This window comes from Sturnus vulgaris, chromosome 1 (assembly GCF_052056855.1).
Source record: "Sturnus vulgaris isolate bStuVul1 chromosome 1, bStuVul1.hap1, whole genome shotgun sequence".
In the NCBI taxonomy this organism is placed as follows: domain Eukaryota; kingdom Metazoa; phylum Chordata; class Aves; order Passeriformes; family Sturnidae; genus Sturnus; species Sturnus vulgaris.
This window is the reverse complement of record NC_142243.1, coordinates 18,352,639-18,372,268: the sequence shown is the minus strand read 5'-3', so window position 1 is coordinate 18,372,268 and position 19,630 is coordinate 18,352,639. Positions and strand designations below refer to the sequence as shown.

General features: G+C 40.0%; 1 protein-coding gene across 6 annotated transcripts in view; it reads left to right on the top strand.

The window, feature by feature from the left end:
- MLLT10 (MLLT10 histone lysine methyltransferase DOT1L cofactor) overlaps window positions 1-16,397 on the top strand; it is a 125,091-nt gene extending 108,694 nt beyond the window's left edge. For 4 of the 6 annotated variants that reach the window (XM_088160629.1, XM_088160613.1, XM_088160643.1 and 1 more), the window contains 7 exons: window positions 3,529-3,683; window positions 5,526-5,714; window positions 6,115-6,203; window positions 6,329-6,687; window positions 11,589-11,691; window positions 12,439-12,651; window positions 14,746-16,397. In XM_088160629.1, the coding sequence (XP_088016755.1) occupies window positions 3,529-3,683; window positions 5,526-5,714; window positions 6,115-6,203; window positions 6,329-6,687; window positions 11,589-11,691; window positions 12,439-12,651; window positions 14,746-14,814 (1,177 nt within the window). In that variant the 3' untranslated portion in view covers window positions 14,815-16,397. The remainder of the gene's footprint in view (window positions 1-3,528; window positions 3,684-5,525; window positions 5,715-6,114; window positions 6,204-6,328; window positions 6,688-11,588; window positions 11,692-12,438; window positions 12,652-14,745) is intronic. The other 2 variants (XM_014882201.2, XM_014882203.2) reach the window with 2 other exon arrangements.
- The last annotated feature ends 3,233 nt before the right edge of the window (window positions 16,398-19,630 follow it).

The window sequence follows — 19,630 nt, the reverse complement described above, 5'->3', positions numbered from 1 at the left end:
TTCCTTAATTAATCAAAAGACATCTTGCTGGGATGAGATTATCCATTATAATACTTAGGTGTTATTACCTAGTCATGAACTTGTTTTTAAGTTTTCTAGTATGTGTTGCTTCTAAAATAATAAATAGAGAATTTACAAATTAGTTTAGATGGTATTCTTAGCATAAATATGTGTACTTACATTAGCATATAAATTGATCTATACAGAGAAGAAATTTCAGAGAATTTTGCAAAGGGAAATGCTCACAATTAGGAAATTCCAGAACTTTTGATTTTATATTAAGTAGTCCTCTTATGCATACATGTTGTGGTAATTCTGAGTTTTAATGCCTTCTTAGTTAATATGCAAAGACCTGTTCTTTGCATGATTTGCATCGGTCACAGCTGTGTTCTGTCTTTTGGTCGGACACTTGGGAAGGTAAACTTCCTAAATATGATGCTTCTGCAGAATGTGTATGTTCAGGGTATATGCAGTCCAGTACTTGCAGCATGGTAAAATGCCAGCTGGTTTTGATGGGGATGCTGAAGGGGAACTGGTTGATACAAAGGCCACCTCAGTCCACAATTGAAAAGCTTCCTGCAGTGTGTGGAAGCTGTAGCACTTTGCAAAGAGGAGAGAGATTTTGCTTGGCAGGGTTGTTCAAAAACAAGCCAAAAAGGTGGGGGGGAGGTGGGAGTGGTGTGAGAGAAAGCAAGGGGGAGAAACTGGTGCTGTAGTAACAGAATTGAAAGATGGAAAATCTTAGTCTGAAATACCTAGCATGGAAAAAATTTAGAAAACCTACTCATTCAGTTAAGTTCAGTAGTCAGCGAATTTCAGCTCTGGTTTGCGCGACAAAAAAGACTGGATGTATGTCAAAGCTTCTAAAATGTGTAGGTAACTCTCCACCTTCCCTACTTCAGTAAATAAGTAACTCTGGTTACTTTAAATATGGTTTATAGTGAATAAAAAGCTAACTTAAAAAAAATCTGCTGTCTGGAAACTTTGCAACTCCGAATGTTACCTGCTTTATCTATTAAAATTATTTAGCTGCAAGTTCTGACTCTGTTCCCTTTGAAGCTTATGAGATACATAAATAACACAGTTCTCCGAAAGAACCATGTGATTTTCAGCGAGTTGCTTAAAATAAAAACACTTGCAGAACATTTGTTTGCTGTTGATGACGCAGCTGATTGCAGCTCTTCGGAGAAGACATATGTGACTCATGAGCTTGTATGGTCATTTCCAATTCATATTGTTATATCTTTGTACCCCAATATAACCACAGCGTTTGATGTTTAAGCTGTCGTATTTTAACTTTTAATATATATATGAGAAATATAAATATACCTGGTATATGTGAGCTGTTTCCATTTTGCAAAGGAATTGCTGCTTTTCCCAAGGTAGCACTTAAACTTTTTTTTTACTCCATACTTAACCTTAGATTTAAAAATGTGTTATGTAATACCTGCAGTGAAATCTGTATGTATGCTTATATCTAAATGCAGTATTGCTTCTAATTAATGCTCTATAGAATGGGTAGCTTTTCCAAACTTAATCAGAAAACAGTTGTGAAAGCAGGCAAGCTGTGAAACAGGGTTCTCATCTCGGTGGCAAGATTGGACCAGTCCAGACAGCACATTTCTAATCCTCTTGGAAACTCTGATCAAATACTATTTGGAGTAAGGATTCAGCCCTAGCACACAGGAACCGTATCCTGTCTAAAGGATGAGCTAGGGGTTCAGTTGGAAGAGGAGAGATTGAGTAATGTTGCAGTACACAGAAATCCAGATTTTTTTTTAACCCTTCTCTTGTAAAGGCTTCCAGTGAAGGATTGCAGAAGTTATACGTCATGTACTGCTTTGTTTCTGCCTTTTCAAAATTGATAGGAAGCAGTCTAAAGCCCATAAAGAATTTTGTTGGTGATTTAAAATTCAAAAGGCACAATCTGTTAGGGCACCATTATGTGCTGCTCAGTAACGTGCAGACAGAGAGAGAAGTTTCTGGGGAAGTTGTTCAGGGGTTTTATGTATTTGTTTCCTGGTTTTGTTTTGTTTTTCTGAAGTGGGTTTGTGTGAAGTGTAAGTGTAGTACCTCTGTGTAGAATGTTTCTGCATAAACTTTCCTTCTTACTGATTCAGCACATCGTGTAAACAGTGCGTTTTAAGACTGATTTTTGCTGTCTCTGTGCTGAACTGTTATATGCTGTTGAGTTGTCATCTCTTGTCAAAAAACACTACCTTGGTTACCCATTCATCAGGGCTTTTTGTTTTAACAAGTGCTTTCCTTTCTTCCTGTATGCAAAAGAGGAACTATTTATAAATACTTAACAGAGCTCTTAAGTCACCTACTTAAAACCTTTTCTCGTAAAAAATCGCTTTGCTCTGGTGCCTACAAAATGCTCGACAGTCATTAGGTAGCTAATGTGCTGTGACCACTGCTTATTACGGTAATCATAATTAACACACTGATTTCCTGAGCTCTCTGTGTTGTCCTGTACTGGGACTGTGGTGGTCTTGTTGGTAAGTTTGCACTAGGGGTGGAACAGTACGGCTGTGATCCCATGATGGCACCAATTGCTTGCAGTGATAACTAATATCTGAGGATATGAGCTCACTGGAATTGATTAACCCCCATCCCCGCCCCCACCGCCCCCCAAACAACAAATAACAAAACCAAGAACCAGCATTTAGTGGGCTTTGGTGTTGGTCCTGTAGGATGAATGGGACCATGCATACACGAGAGCAGAAACCTGAGGCAGAAATACACAGAACATCTGGCTTTGCTCACAAGTTAAATTGTGCCCCATCCAATGCAAAAGAAACCTTCTCCTAGGGCCTGAGAGAGGTAGCCAGCTTTCTCAGTGGCTGTGTGCTGAATATTCACTTTCTTTCTGAATGAGAAAAGACATGTGGCAAGGGGATTGTTCTTTCAATTGTATGTGATCAAGAGTAAAAAGGGAGTGTTCACAGTACAGGCAGAGGATAACTTCTAACTTGCATTACATCCCTTGTGAACTAATATTTTCATGTAGTCTTTCAAGAATCCAGATTTACATGACTGTTTTTAGAACAAGTTAGACAGTGGAATTATATATGGCCTTTCTATGTGATGATTTTAATAAATTGGTTTTATTTTCCCAGTTTTCTCAGGGAAGAGTTTGAAGTTTGGTGTGGGTTGGTTTTTTTGCCCTCGAAGTCAGTGCCCTGTATATCCATATTACAATGGTTTCCTGCTGTAGAAGTGTGTGTTGTATAATTTAATTCAGTGCTGTTTGTCAGTTACTGTCTTGTTATTCTGTATGCAAGAAGAGGTTATGTGCTTTCTCAGTATAAATTCTCACACTGTAATAATATGTCTTTCTTTTATTAAAGTCCTGGCAGTGAGAACCACGAGTTCTTCGTGATTTTGATGAATTAACTTAGTCTTGGAAGCATAAGATATGTAGGTGCTAAGAGCTGATATAAGATAAGAAATTTCAACAGCCTTTTTCTAATATATTTCCTTTCATCTTTTTCTTTGCACAATAAATTGCAATATTTTCAACAGATCCCCTGTGAGCAGCTTGCAGATTCGCTATGATCAATCAGGGAATGGTTGTGGGGAAAATTTGCCCCCAGTAGCAGCCAGCATAGAACAGCTTCTCGAGAGGCAGTGGAGTGAAGGACAACAGTTTTTATTAGAGCAAGGCACCCCCAGTGACAGTAAGTACTCACAATCTGTTTATTATGACTTTTGCCAACTGTTACTCAGAACTGCTATTCAGTGCTTGTCCAAGAATTTTAATACAATTTATTTTCTGCTGTGAATTGAAATATAACTGTAGTGTACAGTTCTAGCATAGTTCTTAGTGCAGCACATGGCATCAGTAGATTGCAGAAGATTTCTCTATAATTACCTACATTTTTGTAGATGGGGAAATTGTGTCATGAAAGGAGAAATAACTTGGAGGTCCAGTTGCAGTGTTTGGAAAAGAATTCTGAACTCTTAGATCTGCTACTGTAAATATTGTAGTACAGTTCCTCATTTTTCTTTATATTGTGTGACATAAATTGGCATAATAATTTTTATTGTTCTATCTTTTATTTTTAAATCTGACTTTTCTACTTCAGTTGCTGTTTGAAAAGAAAATATTTACAAATGTTAGGCAGGTGTCCTACTGGGCTTTCCTGTCTTTATTATGTTCTGCCTTTATTGTGAGTTCCTAAAGCAAGCAAAATATTATTTTCGCAAGTTATGTTTAATATAGTGGAATAGTCCAAGAATTAATATGTTAAAAGCAGTTGATCATGTGGCTCTCCATATTCAGCAATGCATCAGTATCAAAGACAATGTCTGAATATGTTAAAAATGTTATTTAATTCCAGGTTACGCTTTGTGTTATATATTATTGAACACATTGTTCTTCTCATTGGTAGTGTAAAGAGGTATCTAGTTAGTATTTTTATGAATGGTATCCTGACAAAAATGCTAATTGTGAGGAAATTCATGCAGGGATAATCCTTTAAACATGATAGCTGGAGGACAGGTTTAGCTAAGTCTTATTGCATCTCATTTGAGCTCACTGAGGGTTCCTTTGTATGTTCTTGAAGAGGAGGGATAAAAGCTAAATCCTTGGGAAATGACCAGATGTGCCTATACCAGTAGACTTATGTCTGTAGTAGCTCCAGAGGTCATGTTAAACAAATACAATTTAGAATTTAAAAAAAAAAAAGAAAAAAAGAAGAAAAAGGAAGCTATCCCTGTGGCTTTACAGTCACACTCTGGTACTGCTTGAGAAATCCAAGTTCTGAAACCAAATGGGAGTTCGAGCAAAGTGTGCTTGGTAAGAATCAGGTCGGTGGCGAAGGTGATGGCCTCGTTAGGGACAGGCGGGGGGTAAGTGCGGTGCTCACAGAGTGCTCCCTGCTGGGGGATTCCGAGATCGCCGCTCGCAGCTCCCGCCAAGGTGCGCTGGGACAACTTAGCGTCGGAGGGCTTCTGCTTTTTTCATTGTTTCTGTTCATTCATGATTCAGTGTGCAAGTCATTAAATCAGAAAAAAATGCCTTGTCATAAACTTGGTTGTTTTCATATAAACGTTGGTTGCCTGTGCTGTTAGTTGAGCATATTCTTGTCAAACTTCTCTGCTTTATAAGGTTTTCAGTTCCTAATACTGCAGCTGAACTGGATTTATCTCAACTAGGCACTTAACCTGTGCTACTAAAATACTACTGCTTTTATATTTTGATTTGGAGCTAAGTTATCATGTACTTCTGTTTGCTTAAAATGTCTGCTGGCCCTAATGATGCTGCTCTATCAGTGTTTAAGCCAGGATGTAGAGGTATTCCAAAATTATTATCACAACACACTGTGAACTTTTTTCCTGCAATTTAAATTGCTCAGAATTAATCTTAAATCTTTCTGCTAAAATGCAGACATCTGTTCTAATTTTATATTTTCACATATACGTTAATCTTAATGTAATGCAGAATTTAAAACTGAAGGAAGATGCTATTCGTTCATTGAATGTGACTGTGGAATATAATGTGTGCATTTTTGTCTTAGTTTTAGGAATGCTTAAATCATTGCACCAACTTCAAGTTGAAAATAGGCGGTTGGAAGAACAGATAAAGAATCTGACTGCAAAGAAGGAGCGACTGCAGCTTCTCAATGCACAGCTTTCAGTGCCCTTTCCAACAATAACTTCAAATCCCAGCCCTTCTCATCAAGTACATGCCTTTCCAGTACAAGCACGTAAGTAGAGGGGATTATTAAAGTGTCAGAGTAATTTGAACATGTATTTATATGAAATAATCTATTTCATCCACACATGCCATTGATGGGAGATGAATATAAATGTAGGATGAATATAGACCAAGTATTTGCTGATGTGTTAAATGTTTAAACATCAATTGGTTTTTACATTACTGCTTGTTTCAGTGCAGTTTCTCTTTTACTTCAGTTTGGATCACATCTGTTTGAATCTATTGATTCACCAATTACTTAGTTAATATTTTACTATTCAGCAATGATTTTAAAGTTGACTTTAAATTTTCTATATTTAGCTTTGTCATAATTTTGAAATAATTATTCTGAATCTTTTTACATGTTACAGAAATTTAACCACTGTGTGTTTTTTGAAATAATTACCTAGCACCTAGCACTGATTCCTTGAACAGCAGTAAAAGCCCTCATCTGGGAAACAGTTTTTTACCGGACAATTCTCTTCCTGTATTAAATCAGGTAATTTTTATTTCTTTCTTCTAAATCTAAACTTGTTACAAGTTAACTCATCCCAGTCCTTGCACTGTGGTGTTAGGTGAAATTTTATGCAGCTGAGGGGGCTTTGTTGTTTGTTTTGACACCAGGAGATAACCTCCAGCGGACAAAGCACCAGCAGTTCATCAGCGCTTTCCACTCCACCACCTGCTGGGCAGAGTCCGGCCCAGCAAGGCTCGGGAGTCCCCGGAGTTCAGCAGGTCAATGGTGTGACAGTGGGGGCACTGGCTAGTGGTATGCAGACTGTAACCTCCACCATTCCTGCAGTGCCGGCTGTGGGTGGAATAATTGGAGCACTGCCAGCCAGCCAGCTGGCAATCAATGGAATTGTAGGGGCTTTAAATGGGGTAATTCAGACCCCAGCAACAATATCACAGAACCCTTCTCTCACTCATGCAACCGTGCCACCCAATGCAACACATCCTCTGCCAACCACGCTAAATAACAGGTAAGAATTTGCCGATTTTATGTTTTTCCTCATAGTGCCTGCTGTTCTTCAGGTTAGCTGAGTTTTTTTGTCTTACTCCAAATACATTGTTTATTCCTTTGCATATAATTGTTAAAGTAACTTCTGCTCCTGACCTGTGAAAGAAAGTGAGGAGGCATTTAATGGAAGCTCAAATAGTCAAGTTAAAGAAAAGATGTTTTCTCTAGAGCTTTTGGGAATCCTAGTGAATTCCTGTTTTTTAATCAAGTCACATTCCTAAACAAATGTAATTATGTAAATGTGCTTCAGCTCCTTTTTTTAGTTCAGAAAACAGTATTCTTTGCCCTGCCAATTGTTCTTCCAGGATTAAAGGAGCACTGGAAAAGCTACCATTTGTTGCAGTAAGAAGAGGGGGGAGGGGGAGAAGGGTATATGGTCATGTAATTCAAGATGTAATAGGCATAACTAACCAAAGTTGTAATACAGTTGCATGGTTTTCAGTTGCCTGCACTGACTCCAAACTGAACAGATTCAGTTTTTCAAGCAGTGTTCCTATGGATTTCTAAATGCATAAAAAGATTAATTTGTGAGTATTCCTAAAAGCCCTTCACCAAAGCCAGGTGCCTTTGGTAGCATAAACTGCTGCTGCTTGAGCTGCAAGGCAAATGGGTAACAAAAGGAGACAGCTGCTTTCCAGGAGGAGGAACGGACTTCTTGGTTTGAAAGTATTTTTGGATAGAGCAGAGCCTGGGCCAACTCCATCTTGCTGCTCCCCTTCCCCACACCCCTTGTCTGTCCTTCACTTAGGAAGGAGAGCTACAGTTCTGTGTAGGAAGAAGTGCCTGTAAATAGGGAGCGGATTACTTGTCTTTAAGTAGAGTTTATTTTTGGAGATTATGGTGGATTATCCGTCAAAAAAAGACATACGTGATTGGAATGAGGCAAAGGATCCCTAATTTCCTAGCTTCTTTTTCCAGTTTCTTTGCTTCCTGTTGGTTTGGCAGCTCCTGAATATTTGTGTACTGTATCATTGTGTGGTATTGCTTCAGTAAGCTCATAAAATCTGATACTTTCAAGTGCATGCTGTTGTTTGCATGTGTCATTACATTTTTCCTGAAGAGCCTGTATTTTTCATAGTTTATATCCTTTGTGAACTTGAGGTTTCATAGGATAAACAAAAGACATTCTGTTCATGAAAAATTTTTGTCTTCCTTGAGCATCAGAGGTTTGCAAAAAACACAAAAATTTTGCATTCTCTCCCCAAAAGTGTGAGAGAGTGAGAAATACTAGACTAGATCAATCATATTAACCAGTTGCATTCTGCTTTCCACTTTCAGGTACTGCCAGAATGTATCAGTTATGCTAAATACCAGTTTTCTCAAATGATTTTGTTTATAGACAGATTATTTGCTTCTCTTTGTATTGCAGAAGTTCTTCTGTTTCTTTTTTAACATCCATTTTAAGTGCTGTAACTCTTCATTGTGTAGCCTAGTAGTAGAATGTTCCAATTCATGCAAAATACTGCAGTCAGTATCCTGTTCTGAAGCTCTCATTCTAACCTTTAGTAGAGTCTGGAAAACTCCCAATGACTCCCTGTTTTCTGCTACAACAAGCTTATGCTGTACAAATCTGTCAGCACTTCCACTTCTCTGTTTCTATTATGGCATGATCTCTTTCTGCACTGCTCCCTCAATAATACTAATTTAAAATTAATGTTTATATTAAATTTAAAAGTGCACTTTTCACACAGTTCTCTGCTTTATTTGAGCTCACCTACATTATTTCCCAGGCCCTCTTCCTTTTGAGATGTTTCACAATTACCCTCATTTTCTGTGACTTTTCCGTATTTCTAGTTGTATGTTTAGAAGGGAAAAGTTCAGAAATGTTAGTGTTAATATGCTTCTGGTAATGACATGTGCATTCCTCATTCCTGTTTGTCCCATTACAAATGCTTTAGTGAAATATATGAAAAAAACATTTTGTTATGGGAACTAAGTTGCAAAGAGGCTCTGGTTTGATTTTGAAGGAAGGAAAAAAAAATAGACAAAAAACTACTTTCCACTGGTTGAAATTATTGGTTCTGGAACTCTATGGGACACCTGCCAGGCTTGAGTTTGGTGCTGCTTCAAATGGCAACTGGTTGACTATTTCTTTAATGTTATATTTCCCAGAGTACCCCTGCTCTTTGAACTGCCCTAGTGGGAAGGTTGAATGGTACCAAGCACAGGCAGGCTCAAACTCTTGGACCTGGTCACATTGTGTGCTGGGGTCAAGGTTGGAAGTGGTTTAAATCATTATTGGCAACATGTTGGAAAGCTATGTGAGAACTCAGCCTTGCTTTCTAACTTCAGGGTATTGTTCTGTAATTTTAAAAGACTTGCCAGATGTTCCTGGAAGTTGCTTGTTAAAGCAACTTCCCAAGCTTCAGAATCTGTTACAACAGTTTAATGTGAAAAATAGGCAGTGTTCACCAATACATGAAGACTTCTTTATGCATATTGTTCTTATTTATATGAACTCTATAACTGTGCCACGCAAGGAGGTGAGAGAACATGGATTTGCACACTGTTGTTGGAGAGAGTTTCAAGTTGTAGGTAAAAGAACCCACATTCATTTAGCAGAGAAAAATGCTTGATCCTTTTCTGGGGAAAAAAGTGGCTTAGTACAGATTGCCAGCAAGTGGGAGATTAAGTGATTTGAGGAAAGAGATAGGATTGTTTCTTTACATTCTCACAACCAGAGAAGAGTGTAGGATGGAGAGTTTCAGACTTATCATGTACCTTTTAATGAGAGGCTGAAAAGGATTAAATTTACATTCCAAGCTGGTCTGGCTTAGAGGCAGCTCAGTGGTGAAATCCAGTGAACTGTCTCTTCTGGGAAGCTTGGGAGCTGCAGCATTTTGTCCTCTGCAGTTCAGTTTTATTTCTAGACACTGAGACCTCAGCTACTGACTGAGGGTATTTTCTTTCAAGTGCCAATGCAGAGCAAGAGAGGCAGGCAGAGCGATTAAAGAGAAGGGAGAACAACAGCAGAAAAAAAAGAAGTGCAAAGGTAAAACATGATCTGGGAAAAAGAAAGAATGGGATAAAAGAGTGAATATCATTCCATTCATTCATTCATTCATAGAAGAATACAGAAAAAGTGAGGTAAAAAGAGAAGAAGGAAATAATGGTAATATTAGTCAGAATACTGTGGGAAATAGTGTGAAAAGCTTTTCCTAAGTCCAGGTAGGAGCATTCTCAGCCTTTCCCTCACCCACCAAACAGGTCATCTTGTCACAGGAGATCAGGTCAGTCAAGCAGGACCTGCCTTTCACAAACCTGTGCTGGCTGGGCCTGATCCTCTGGCTGTCCTGCACATGTGATGGCTCTCAAGAGGGTCTGCTCCATGACCTTCCTGGCACAGAGGTCAGACTGACAAGGCCTGATGCTGAGATCCTCCTTCCAGACCTTCTTCTAGACAGGCATCACATTTGCTATCTTGTAGTCAGTTGGGATCTCGAGATCCCAGTCAGCCAGGGCTGCTGGACGATGGTTGGAAGTGTGTCTGTGTGCATTTCCATCAGCTCCCTCAGTCGCCTTAGGTGGATTCTATCCAGCCCCGTAAATTTCCATTGACACAGGCTTCCGTTTCCCCATAGGAAATGGTAAGTGCAGCCCACCAGGTGCGTCCTGTAGTTCTGAGACCATGCAACAAAGAACGAGATAAAGTTTATATGTGGCTTGCTCTGTCCCAGTAGGAGAGAGTGGTGATGCTTTGGGTATTTTCATATTGGCTGGTTATCACAAAGTCAAATTACAGCAGTTGGGCTACAGTTTGCTGCCTGATGCAAGATAAATATTATGCCCTGAGGAGCTACATGACTGTAGCCTAATTGTGTGGATTTGTGACTGATTTAAGTGAATAATTCCTTACTACCAATCCCAACAAGCAATCCTGTCATCCTATATACACCTTCTTACTAGAACTTCTGCATCACACAGTGACCTCATCTACATTAATAGACTCTGTCAGTGTGTTTTGTATTGGTTAAAGTTTCAGCTCAGTTCCCACAGGTTGCAGTCCATTGTGCAAGACCAGTATGAGGGGAGGGGACAGAAGTGTACAGCTGAAAGGGAAATACTAAATTTTTCAACAGCAGGATAAACTTATCACAAAACAACACCTTAATATTTTAACGGGTGTTTAAAACTAGTAAAAGCTAACACTGTACTGAAACAGTAAATCCAGCTGTCTTCCTGGTCTTCTATTCCCAACACCCTTGTTCATGCTGTTGGTCTTGCAGTAAACTGGTATAGCTGAAGAAACCCTTTATTTACAGCCTAGTTGTCAGCTGGATCTATGCCCTGCCCAGTTTCCTAAATATTTGCAGACAATTTTATGTAGGCATGAAAATGGAGACTGGGAGTGAAATAGTTGGCAAAAGCAGAGGCAGCTTCATTCAATGGCAGCATCCCTTGGCCCCTTGCAAGGCTGAAGGTGTTTGCTGAATTACAGACGAGGTGTGGGCAATATGAGTGGTTTGAATGACACAAAAGATAGGAATTAGAAGGAAACCAATGTAAAGTAAATGCTTGGTAACTAGATGCTAAAGTTTGGCAAGAGCTGTCTTGTAATATAAGATCTGGCCTTTCTATATAAAGTATTTGAAAAGTACTTTATAATTGGTAATTATCTGAGTTTCAAATAACATGCATGGAGTGGACATGTTACAGGCAAGATGTTGCCATTGCTCAGCATAAATGAGACTTGGAGGTGGTGTCAGAAATTGTAACTGAACAGTCAGACAATATTTGCAGTATGAAATCAAATGCTAAAGAGGGTCTGTCCTTTCATGTACATCTTTTCTTTAATGGAAAGCTGAAGAAAAAAGTTCCCATACTTCCATATAAACCACAGTATTACCCTGTCAAACCCTACAGTGCCTCGGGACTAGGATTGCTTTCTGACCAACAGAGACAACTATTACTCCATCAACAGCACCAGCAATTTCAGCAATTACTAAGTACCCAGCAACTCACATCAGTAAGTTTTTCAGTTAATTATGATTTATTCCTCTGTTGTATTCTAAGGCATGGATAAACTATTCAGCTTAATATAAATAGTAGTAATGCATTTAACTTGATATTAAAGGCTTTAATAGTATTTTAGTCTTTCAGTTGCTTCAACCGTTTTGGATAATAGTCATGGAAAATGTTAGGATATTATTGGGCTGTGTGTATGGCTAGAAGAATCATTCTCTAGTGCCTTCTGTTCCATTTTGTCCTGTGTGGACATGGAGGCTTGTTTCTCTCAGCATCAGCTGTGGGCAGCAGAGCTTGGGAGCACGTGTGGATTCTAACAGTATTGTGACCTGTCTTTGATTCCACTGGAACACTAGCAAATACTTTTGGATATCATCTTGTGAGCTGTCTTTGCTCTGCTTGTAGTACTCATATAGGCCATTAGGTAACTGGTTTACCTATTTGTATCATTAATTGTGTAGTTTTAGTAGACAGTCTTCTCAGGTATGTTTGTTCTGACAGAAGCCTGGTGAAGCCAGCAGGTTTAGCTGAACTTCTGCTGAGCTACTGATTTCAGGAAGTCTGACAGGAACTTTCTTTACCATAGTCTCATGAAATTTCATTAGTTTAACCTAAATTAGCTGGGATTAGTTTAAGGGTTGCATTGACTGAAGATCTGGATAAACAGGAACCCAGGGAGGAGCTATTTTTCAGCAACTAATTATTGATCTTTTCTTTCTTCCTCCTTCCTCTCCCCATATTACTCAAGGAACAACATCAGGCCCTTTTGTATCAATTAGTACAGCAACAACATCACCATCACCAACACCATCAGTCTGAAGTACAGCAATTGCAGATTACTGGAGGAGCACAGATACCCATAAACAACTTACTTTCAGGCACACAGGCCTCACCACTTAATGCAGCTGCTACCAACCCATTCCTTACAATTCATGGAGATAACACAGCTCAGAAGGTGACAGTAAGTATACTTCTCACCTCACTTTCCATGCAGTACCTCCAGGAGGTAACTAAAAGATAAGAAGCAGATTATGTGCCTGTACTCACAAATCAAAGATGGTGGATTTTTTGTCTTTCTTTATTTTTCTTGAGCCTTGCACTGCACTTAAATGAGGCTCAGAACTCTGTGAACTTGTAGTCACACAGGGCATGTTTGCTGCACACTGTTGCTTCCCTGGATCAGGACACCAATCCAGTGACTCTTGCATTCCTCTTGTAATTACGACTGCAGCCTTAGTCCTCCTCACCCTACTTCTTCCCCAGCATTGTGTCCACTGTTTCGTGGATCATTTCTTCTACCACCTTGCTGGTGAGTTTGCCTTGGCCAGGCCTCAGGCCCTGTGGAGCTGTGGGGATTAGCTGATGGCTTGAGAGGTGAGGAGCCCATTGCTGAGAAGGTAGAATCTGTGTCAGGAGAATGGGCTATGAGCATCTTGGTGCTGCCCTGGGAAAATGAGGCTGTGCATTGGGAGGCTGAGCAGCTCTTCCGCTTCATGGAATAATAAAACCTTTCCTGGACAGATAAAGAAATGAGACACATTTTTCTGGCAAAGATGTTCCATTATCTTTAGTATTTGCCTCTAATCTCCATTCCCAAGACAAGAATTCTTTCTTCAAAAAATCAGAGAACAGGCTTCATTCTTTAAGGGTCGTACAGTTGAGAGGATAAAGGAAGGAGCACATGAGACTTGGTAAAACAAAGGATGAATAGAGCAGGAAGACATAAAGTTTCAGCTTCCTTGGAGAAGACAGCAAGTGGTAGTGGTAGAGAAGAAAGAGAAGCTTGTCTGCAGGAGCAGGTGGAGAGAGTGTGGGCTAAATGTGAGTCCCCTCTCTGCTCCCCACTCCCAAATCCTCCAGCTACTTTAGGAGCACTGTGGTAGAGGACTGGGCTGTGCTTCTGTGGTACTTCAGGCAGTACACACTTCCAGACACAAACCACATAAAAGATGAATTTTCAAGATGATTTTTCCTGGAAACAGCTCCCTTCCTTTCAAAATTGTTAGCACTTATTTTGTTCAGCCTTATGCTTTGGGGTTTGGGCAGTTGTGACGTTGCGGCTGCGAACGGTCACTGTGGTCGGGCCCTGCTGTCAGGGTCACTGACTGTCACAACAAACATGCTGGCATTGCCTCCAGGCCTTGCCTTCATTCAGAAATTTTCAGTTTGTTCTCATATGTTTAAAATTGATCTCCCCTCATTTTCCAAAAATTAGTAGTGAATGGAATTATATTTGGTGTACATCCAAGCAAGATATTCTGTGTGATCTTATTTTGATTTTTTCTAAGTGGCCATTACTAGGTCTGTATAGTGCAGTGTATTTTTAAAAATATGCCATCAGTTTTTATGTTAACAGCTGTAAATAATTCCAAGAAATCTCAAAACATCTTTCAAACAAAACCCTTACCAAAAATTTATTTTGAAATTGATTTTATATTTTTTAAGGCTAGAATTGAGACAAGTTGCATAGATTGTTGAATTGTTTTTAACAAATTCTCTATTTGCCAGAGTTCGAGTGTTTTAATCTCGTTTGTAGTTTAAACAGGTTTTCAGGCATTTCTGAATGCTCAGTGAATGAGATGAGGTTTTTGCTCAGTCCTATTCAATACTTGCAGGAAATGTCTTCGTAGCAATATACGAAAGAAAGAATTGTCATGGGCAGATTGGAAGTTGTATTTGTTCTGATGGAGAAGTGTAGATTTCAGCCCTTTCCAGTGGGCAAATGTAGCAGAGGTTACCCGGTGTTTCTCTTGACCATCTTGCAGTTTTAGAGAGACCCATGGCCAGGAACAGCCACTTTTGTTGGAACAAAAGTAGGAGGGGAGTTGGTGTTTTCTAATGCTGCTGTCATGACCTTAGCATTAGTTGCATCAATACAGGACTGCTCCTTTAATTATTCTTTCCTTTCCCACTTCTTATTCTACAGTGCATGGTTATTTTTTACAATGCAGAAGTTACTACTTAGATTGCTCTAGTGAATGTACCTCAGCTGCTTTGTCATCTTTATGAATTGAATTTTACTTGGCTCTGTATGTTATAATCTGATTTTTAGAAGTATTTTCTCTTACACAGAGGCTCAATGATAAAACTGGACCAGTTGCATCAGAGAAGAGTTGACATTTGAATGACACTTGAGCCCTGCACGTCCTGCTGTTATAGCACTTCATGTGGCTGCAAACCCCAGGTTCCCTTTCTGCAGATTGAAAAAGAGCAACAAGGAACTCTTACTGCACAGCAAGAGGTTAATAATTTTCATAAGGATATTTTTGGTAGGCTTTCATTTGCTTTCTTGTTGCACTAAAATGGATGTACTTTTTAATGTCTCAGACTGTGAAGTAGATAAAACTCTGCAAATCATAATTATTTTGTCAATATGATGGTACTAAGTACAAATTCAGCCACGGAAGAACATACACTTGACTCTTCAGTCCTAATCTCACAGACTGAAAGGCTGTAAAGCGTCTGCAGTGCTGCATTGCTTTGGTTTCAGAGCAGTAGTTTTAACAGCCCAACCCCAGCCCATCTGATCTTCCTGCTGCAGTTATAATAGATCTTTTTGGACTGAGCTTGTAATGGCAGCTGGGACTTGCTGTTCATTGTTTCTTTTTTTACACACCTGTTTTGGAACCTGATTCATAAGGGAATTGACTTCTGAACTTTTTATTCCTTTAAATTCCTATTGTTGTATAGTTGGAGTTTTTCTTGAATATGAATTATGGTATGGAATCCAAAGTTTATTAATTTTGGTGTAGGTTTTAGAGTTCTGAGATTTTTAAAGGAACCAGTTTGGTTCCAGTGACAAAGTTTTCTTACCAGATGAGAAGGCCACACTGGAAGAAGTTTGTGTAGTGTTTGGCCTAAACCAAGTGCCTGTTGCTACCTCCATTTTGTTGAAATGGCTGCAAACAGCTGATCATGCACTAGACGTGTCCTTGTTAGCAGCGGGAATATTCTGTCTTGCACCAGCAGCCTTGTTCTGCCTTTCCTAGAGGTGTTTATACCACTGTAGAGAGCTCAGGCAGATTGTTACCTGGGTCACTTTTCACTAATAAATTACCAAAAAAGTGAGTTACCATTTCCCACTAAAATTTCCCAGTGGTTGAAACGGATGAACACGGGTGAACTTGTGTTACAACACTTCCGGCAGTTGCTGATCTCGTGGCGAGTCTATGCAGGGTGGTGAAGGACAGTTTAAATGGGGGTAATGACCACTAATCAATAGTGAGGTGGGAATTATTAGCGGAAACGACCCAGCTGTAATTAGACCTCCACTGTGTACTTATTTGGAAGAACATGTTAATTCTGCAATATGTTTCTTAGTTAAACATTGCACAGTTCTTACCTCATTTCTGTAAATAAAGTTTTGTGAATCTGTTTTGTATTGTGAAGAATTCATAAGAAAACATTGATATTTTGATTTGTAATATTTCTAATTAGTAGATTTAATTGAAAAAGTAAAAATAATTTATTTTTATATGTTCTGGGGAATTTTTAAAAAATGTCACAAATCACTTTTGTAGATACTTTACAAAAGTAAACCAGTGGTTTATTTTACTTACTCACCCCACTGGTGGATATTCTGTAACAATTTGTACAAAAGGTAAGATGGAAATGTGCTGTTATTTTGACTAGATGTAAAATTCCAAGTGTATGAAAATATATGTACAAAGCTTTTGTTAATAAACTTTAATAATGTTTATCATTGTATATGATTTGTGTCAATGTGAGTCTTACAGAAGAAAGGAATATTTCTGTTAACATCACATGAGAGGAAGGGTTTGATTTGCATATGGCTACTCAGTTTTATTATGAGAAGTTTCAAAAACTATTTTTCATGTAAATTTTTGCTTTCACGAGACACTGATGTAGCTGAAAAACCATCCAGGGATATTTCTGCTTACTGGACAGAAATGCCTGTTGCAGCCCTGGGTCTGATGTCAGATTTTGCTTTCACCCTTCAAAAAGGAATGATTGGAATCACAGGAGCAGTGGCTGTTGTCCCACAGCTCCAGTTTGTCTCTCCTCTAGTGGGGACTCTTCCTTATCTGCACCATGCCTGGGTGAGGGGAGCGAGGCTGAGGTTGTTGCTGTAACGTTTGAACTGTACTTTCTGTAAAACCGGCACAGTGCTTGTTTCCATGAATTTTGTTTAGTGTCCATGGGAAGGTTGGTAAATAGCTAAACTCCTGGTTTTTTATTTCCCAGGATGCAAAGAGAACTCGACCCTTCCTGTACAGTCACTTGAAGATAAAATGTAAGGGGTTGTGCTCGTCAGGGGTTGACAGCCAAGAGATGCATTATGACTTCCTCACAATTTTTAGCCCCTCTGTAGTCAGGGGCAGCCTGAGGCTCAGAGCAGCTTCTGGGACAAGCAGCAGGAAGATGGTGTTGCTGCAGGCCTGTGCCATTTGAATGTTGTTCATCTGCTCCAAGCTCAAGTATTGAATATTTTTGTTCTATTTTCCAGTGGGGAAAACTGGAATCCTGAAAGAAGACTGGTCAATGAACAAGCTCAGAACTAACAGTAGGGAAATGTGACACATCACTTGGCACAGCAAAGGGGCATCACTTGCTCCCACCCTCCCCAGGACTAGAAAAACCTCCTGACATTTTGGGGGTAGTTGATGAATGTTTTATGCTTTGAGGTGAAGAGGTTCAGGAGACTTCAGCATTTCTACTGATTAAACCTGTACCAGAGTCAGAGCTCCGGTTGAGCACTGGCTCTTGGTCAATGCTGAGAAGGGAGATTACAGAGCACAGAAGGCTGGGCCCCAAAGTGACACTCGGTACTGCCAGACCGAAAGGAGGGGGAAGAAAAGGCCAGTCTGCCCCTGCTCTTGGCACAAAGCCTCTAGGGAATCCTGAGTGCCACTTTTCCTGGAGCCATGGACTGTTGCTTTATTCATGGACTTAAACCAAAGCCAAAAACACTTAGGCAATGCAAGTCACCTTGCTCCAATTGGAGCAATACCATAGGAAACAGTAGAAGTGCTAAGTATTGCCTTTCCTTGTGTATTTCTTCTATTGGAGGGACTGACTGCCTAAACTCCGTACCTGTGTCCTGATAAGAGAAGTGTGAAAGGGGCAAAGTTAGAAAGACTTGTGAAATTGTCAGAAGAGATTGCTGCCAGAAACCCAGGATAGCAATGGGTAGTTTACAATACCACAGTCCTGGTGTGCCAACAGCCACAGCAAGGAAATAATGAAAAGGACAGTTCTGACATCCAAACAAAAATTCAATTCACCAGCCCTTTAAAGAACGAGACCACATCAAAGCCAAGTTTCCATGAGGGCCAGATGCAGTCAAAACCAACTTTGTTTCAATGATTTTTCAGGTCCTGACATGAGAGATGGTCTGTAGCTGATTTGGCACCAGTTCAGTAAAGCCCACAGTGCTGTCCCTGTGGAATGCCTTGGATGCCAAAGCAGCCCAGGCCCTTCTGCAGGTCCCTGGCAGCCAAGCTGCTGAGCTCTCCAAGTGTGTTGGGAACTGCCCTGGGGCTCAGTGTCACAAAAGCACTGCAGACTAAAGCTGCTGCATTCAGATTTTTCACCAAAACCCCACTTCACTGACAACGACAACAAACCTTATGGCTTACAGAAGCCAACTAATTTTGGACAGCCTACAACATCTGAAATCCTGCTTTTATCAACTTTATCCATTCAAGCTGTGTTAGCAGGAGCAGCTCATTCAGCAGTAGCACTGTGTGACATTTAAACTGACCAGTTTTCTGATGCCTGTTTTTCATAAGCTGCACTAAAATCTTATTGTTGGATCTGCTTAAAGGAGAACTCTTCAGTGTTCCTGTTCTCTTCAGGCCCCATCATCTCACAAAGATGTCACATTGCAAAATCTTTCCTTTTTTTTTTTTTATTTTTTTTTTATTTTTTTTTTTTTATATTAGTTCAAACACTGAGAACTATAAAGTTGAGAGTAATATAGTCCAAACAGCTACATTTACCAAAGGACACTGCAGAACAGCATCTGCTGGTCTTTCCTCTAGAACTAAACAGCCTAAATGAGAGCATTTAACAGCATCTCAGCCATATCCTACTCACTTGTGTATGGTTCCTCTAGCTTGGCAGTGGACTTTATCCTCAGCATGGTAAGGGAATATTGCCCTCCCTGTCTCTCATCTGCTCCAAACAAATCCTTTGCATAGTGTTCTGCCTGTGCCAGCAGCAGAGACGAGCAAAGACACTCAAAGCAGGCTCAGATCAGACCCGTTCAGATGCAAGTCAGAGTGCAGAACCTACAGCATAGACTGCCTCTAGGAATGAACACAAAGTTATGGTGCAAAAGCATTGCTGAGAATACAGCTCAAAACTGTCCAGGAAAGTAAATGAATTTTGCCAGCTGTCAAATATTAATATTACTTCGAGGAAATGTGCTAGATTCTGTGCTAGAACAAAAGTTGGAAGAAGTTGCTTAAATCCAAAGTCTTAAGTGACCTGGGTTTTCATGGAAAGTTTTAGAAAAACAAGCTCTGGTAGTGGGTAACAGACCCATGAGAAAACAGCCTGGCTACAGTCTTCCATTTCTCTGGTGAGCATCATGTCTGACCTCAGTCACCGCAGACTAAAGGCACTGCTAAATGGGCTGTGTCATCATCCACAAAACACCTGGCAACCCAGAGACGACCCTGAAAGATTCTGAAGGCCTTAGACTCGTACCCAGGCCTTCTTCCTCCCCACTGCCAAACACTAAAGTTAAAGCTAAGGGTGGACCAATTCCTCTGGTCCTTAAGAAACTGAACATGAAGTAGAACTGGATGTACCCTGGATGAAGCCTTCACTACCCCCACTCCATGAGGGATGGCTCCCAGATGGGATCTGAGCACAAGGTTGCAGAGCTCAGATCCACTGGTGCAGGGCACTGATGTACATTCCCCCCCACCCAAGACCTTCAGTTCCAAAGGACCCACCAATGCTATGCAAAA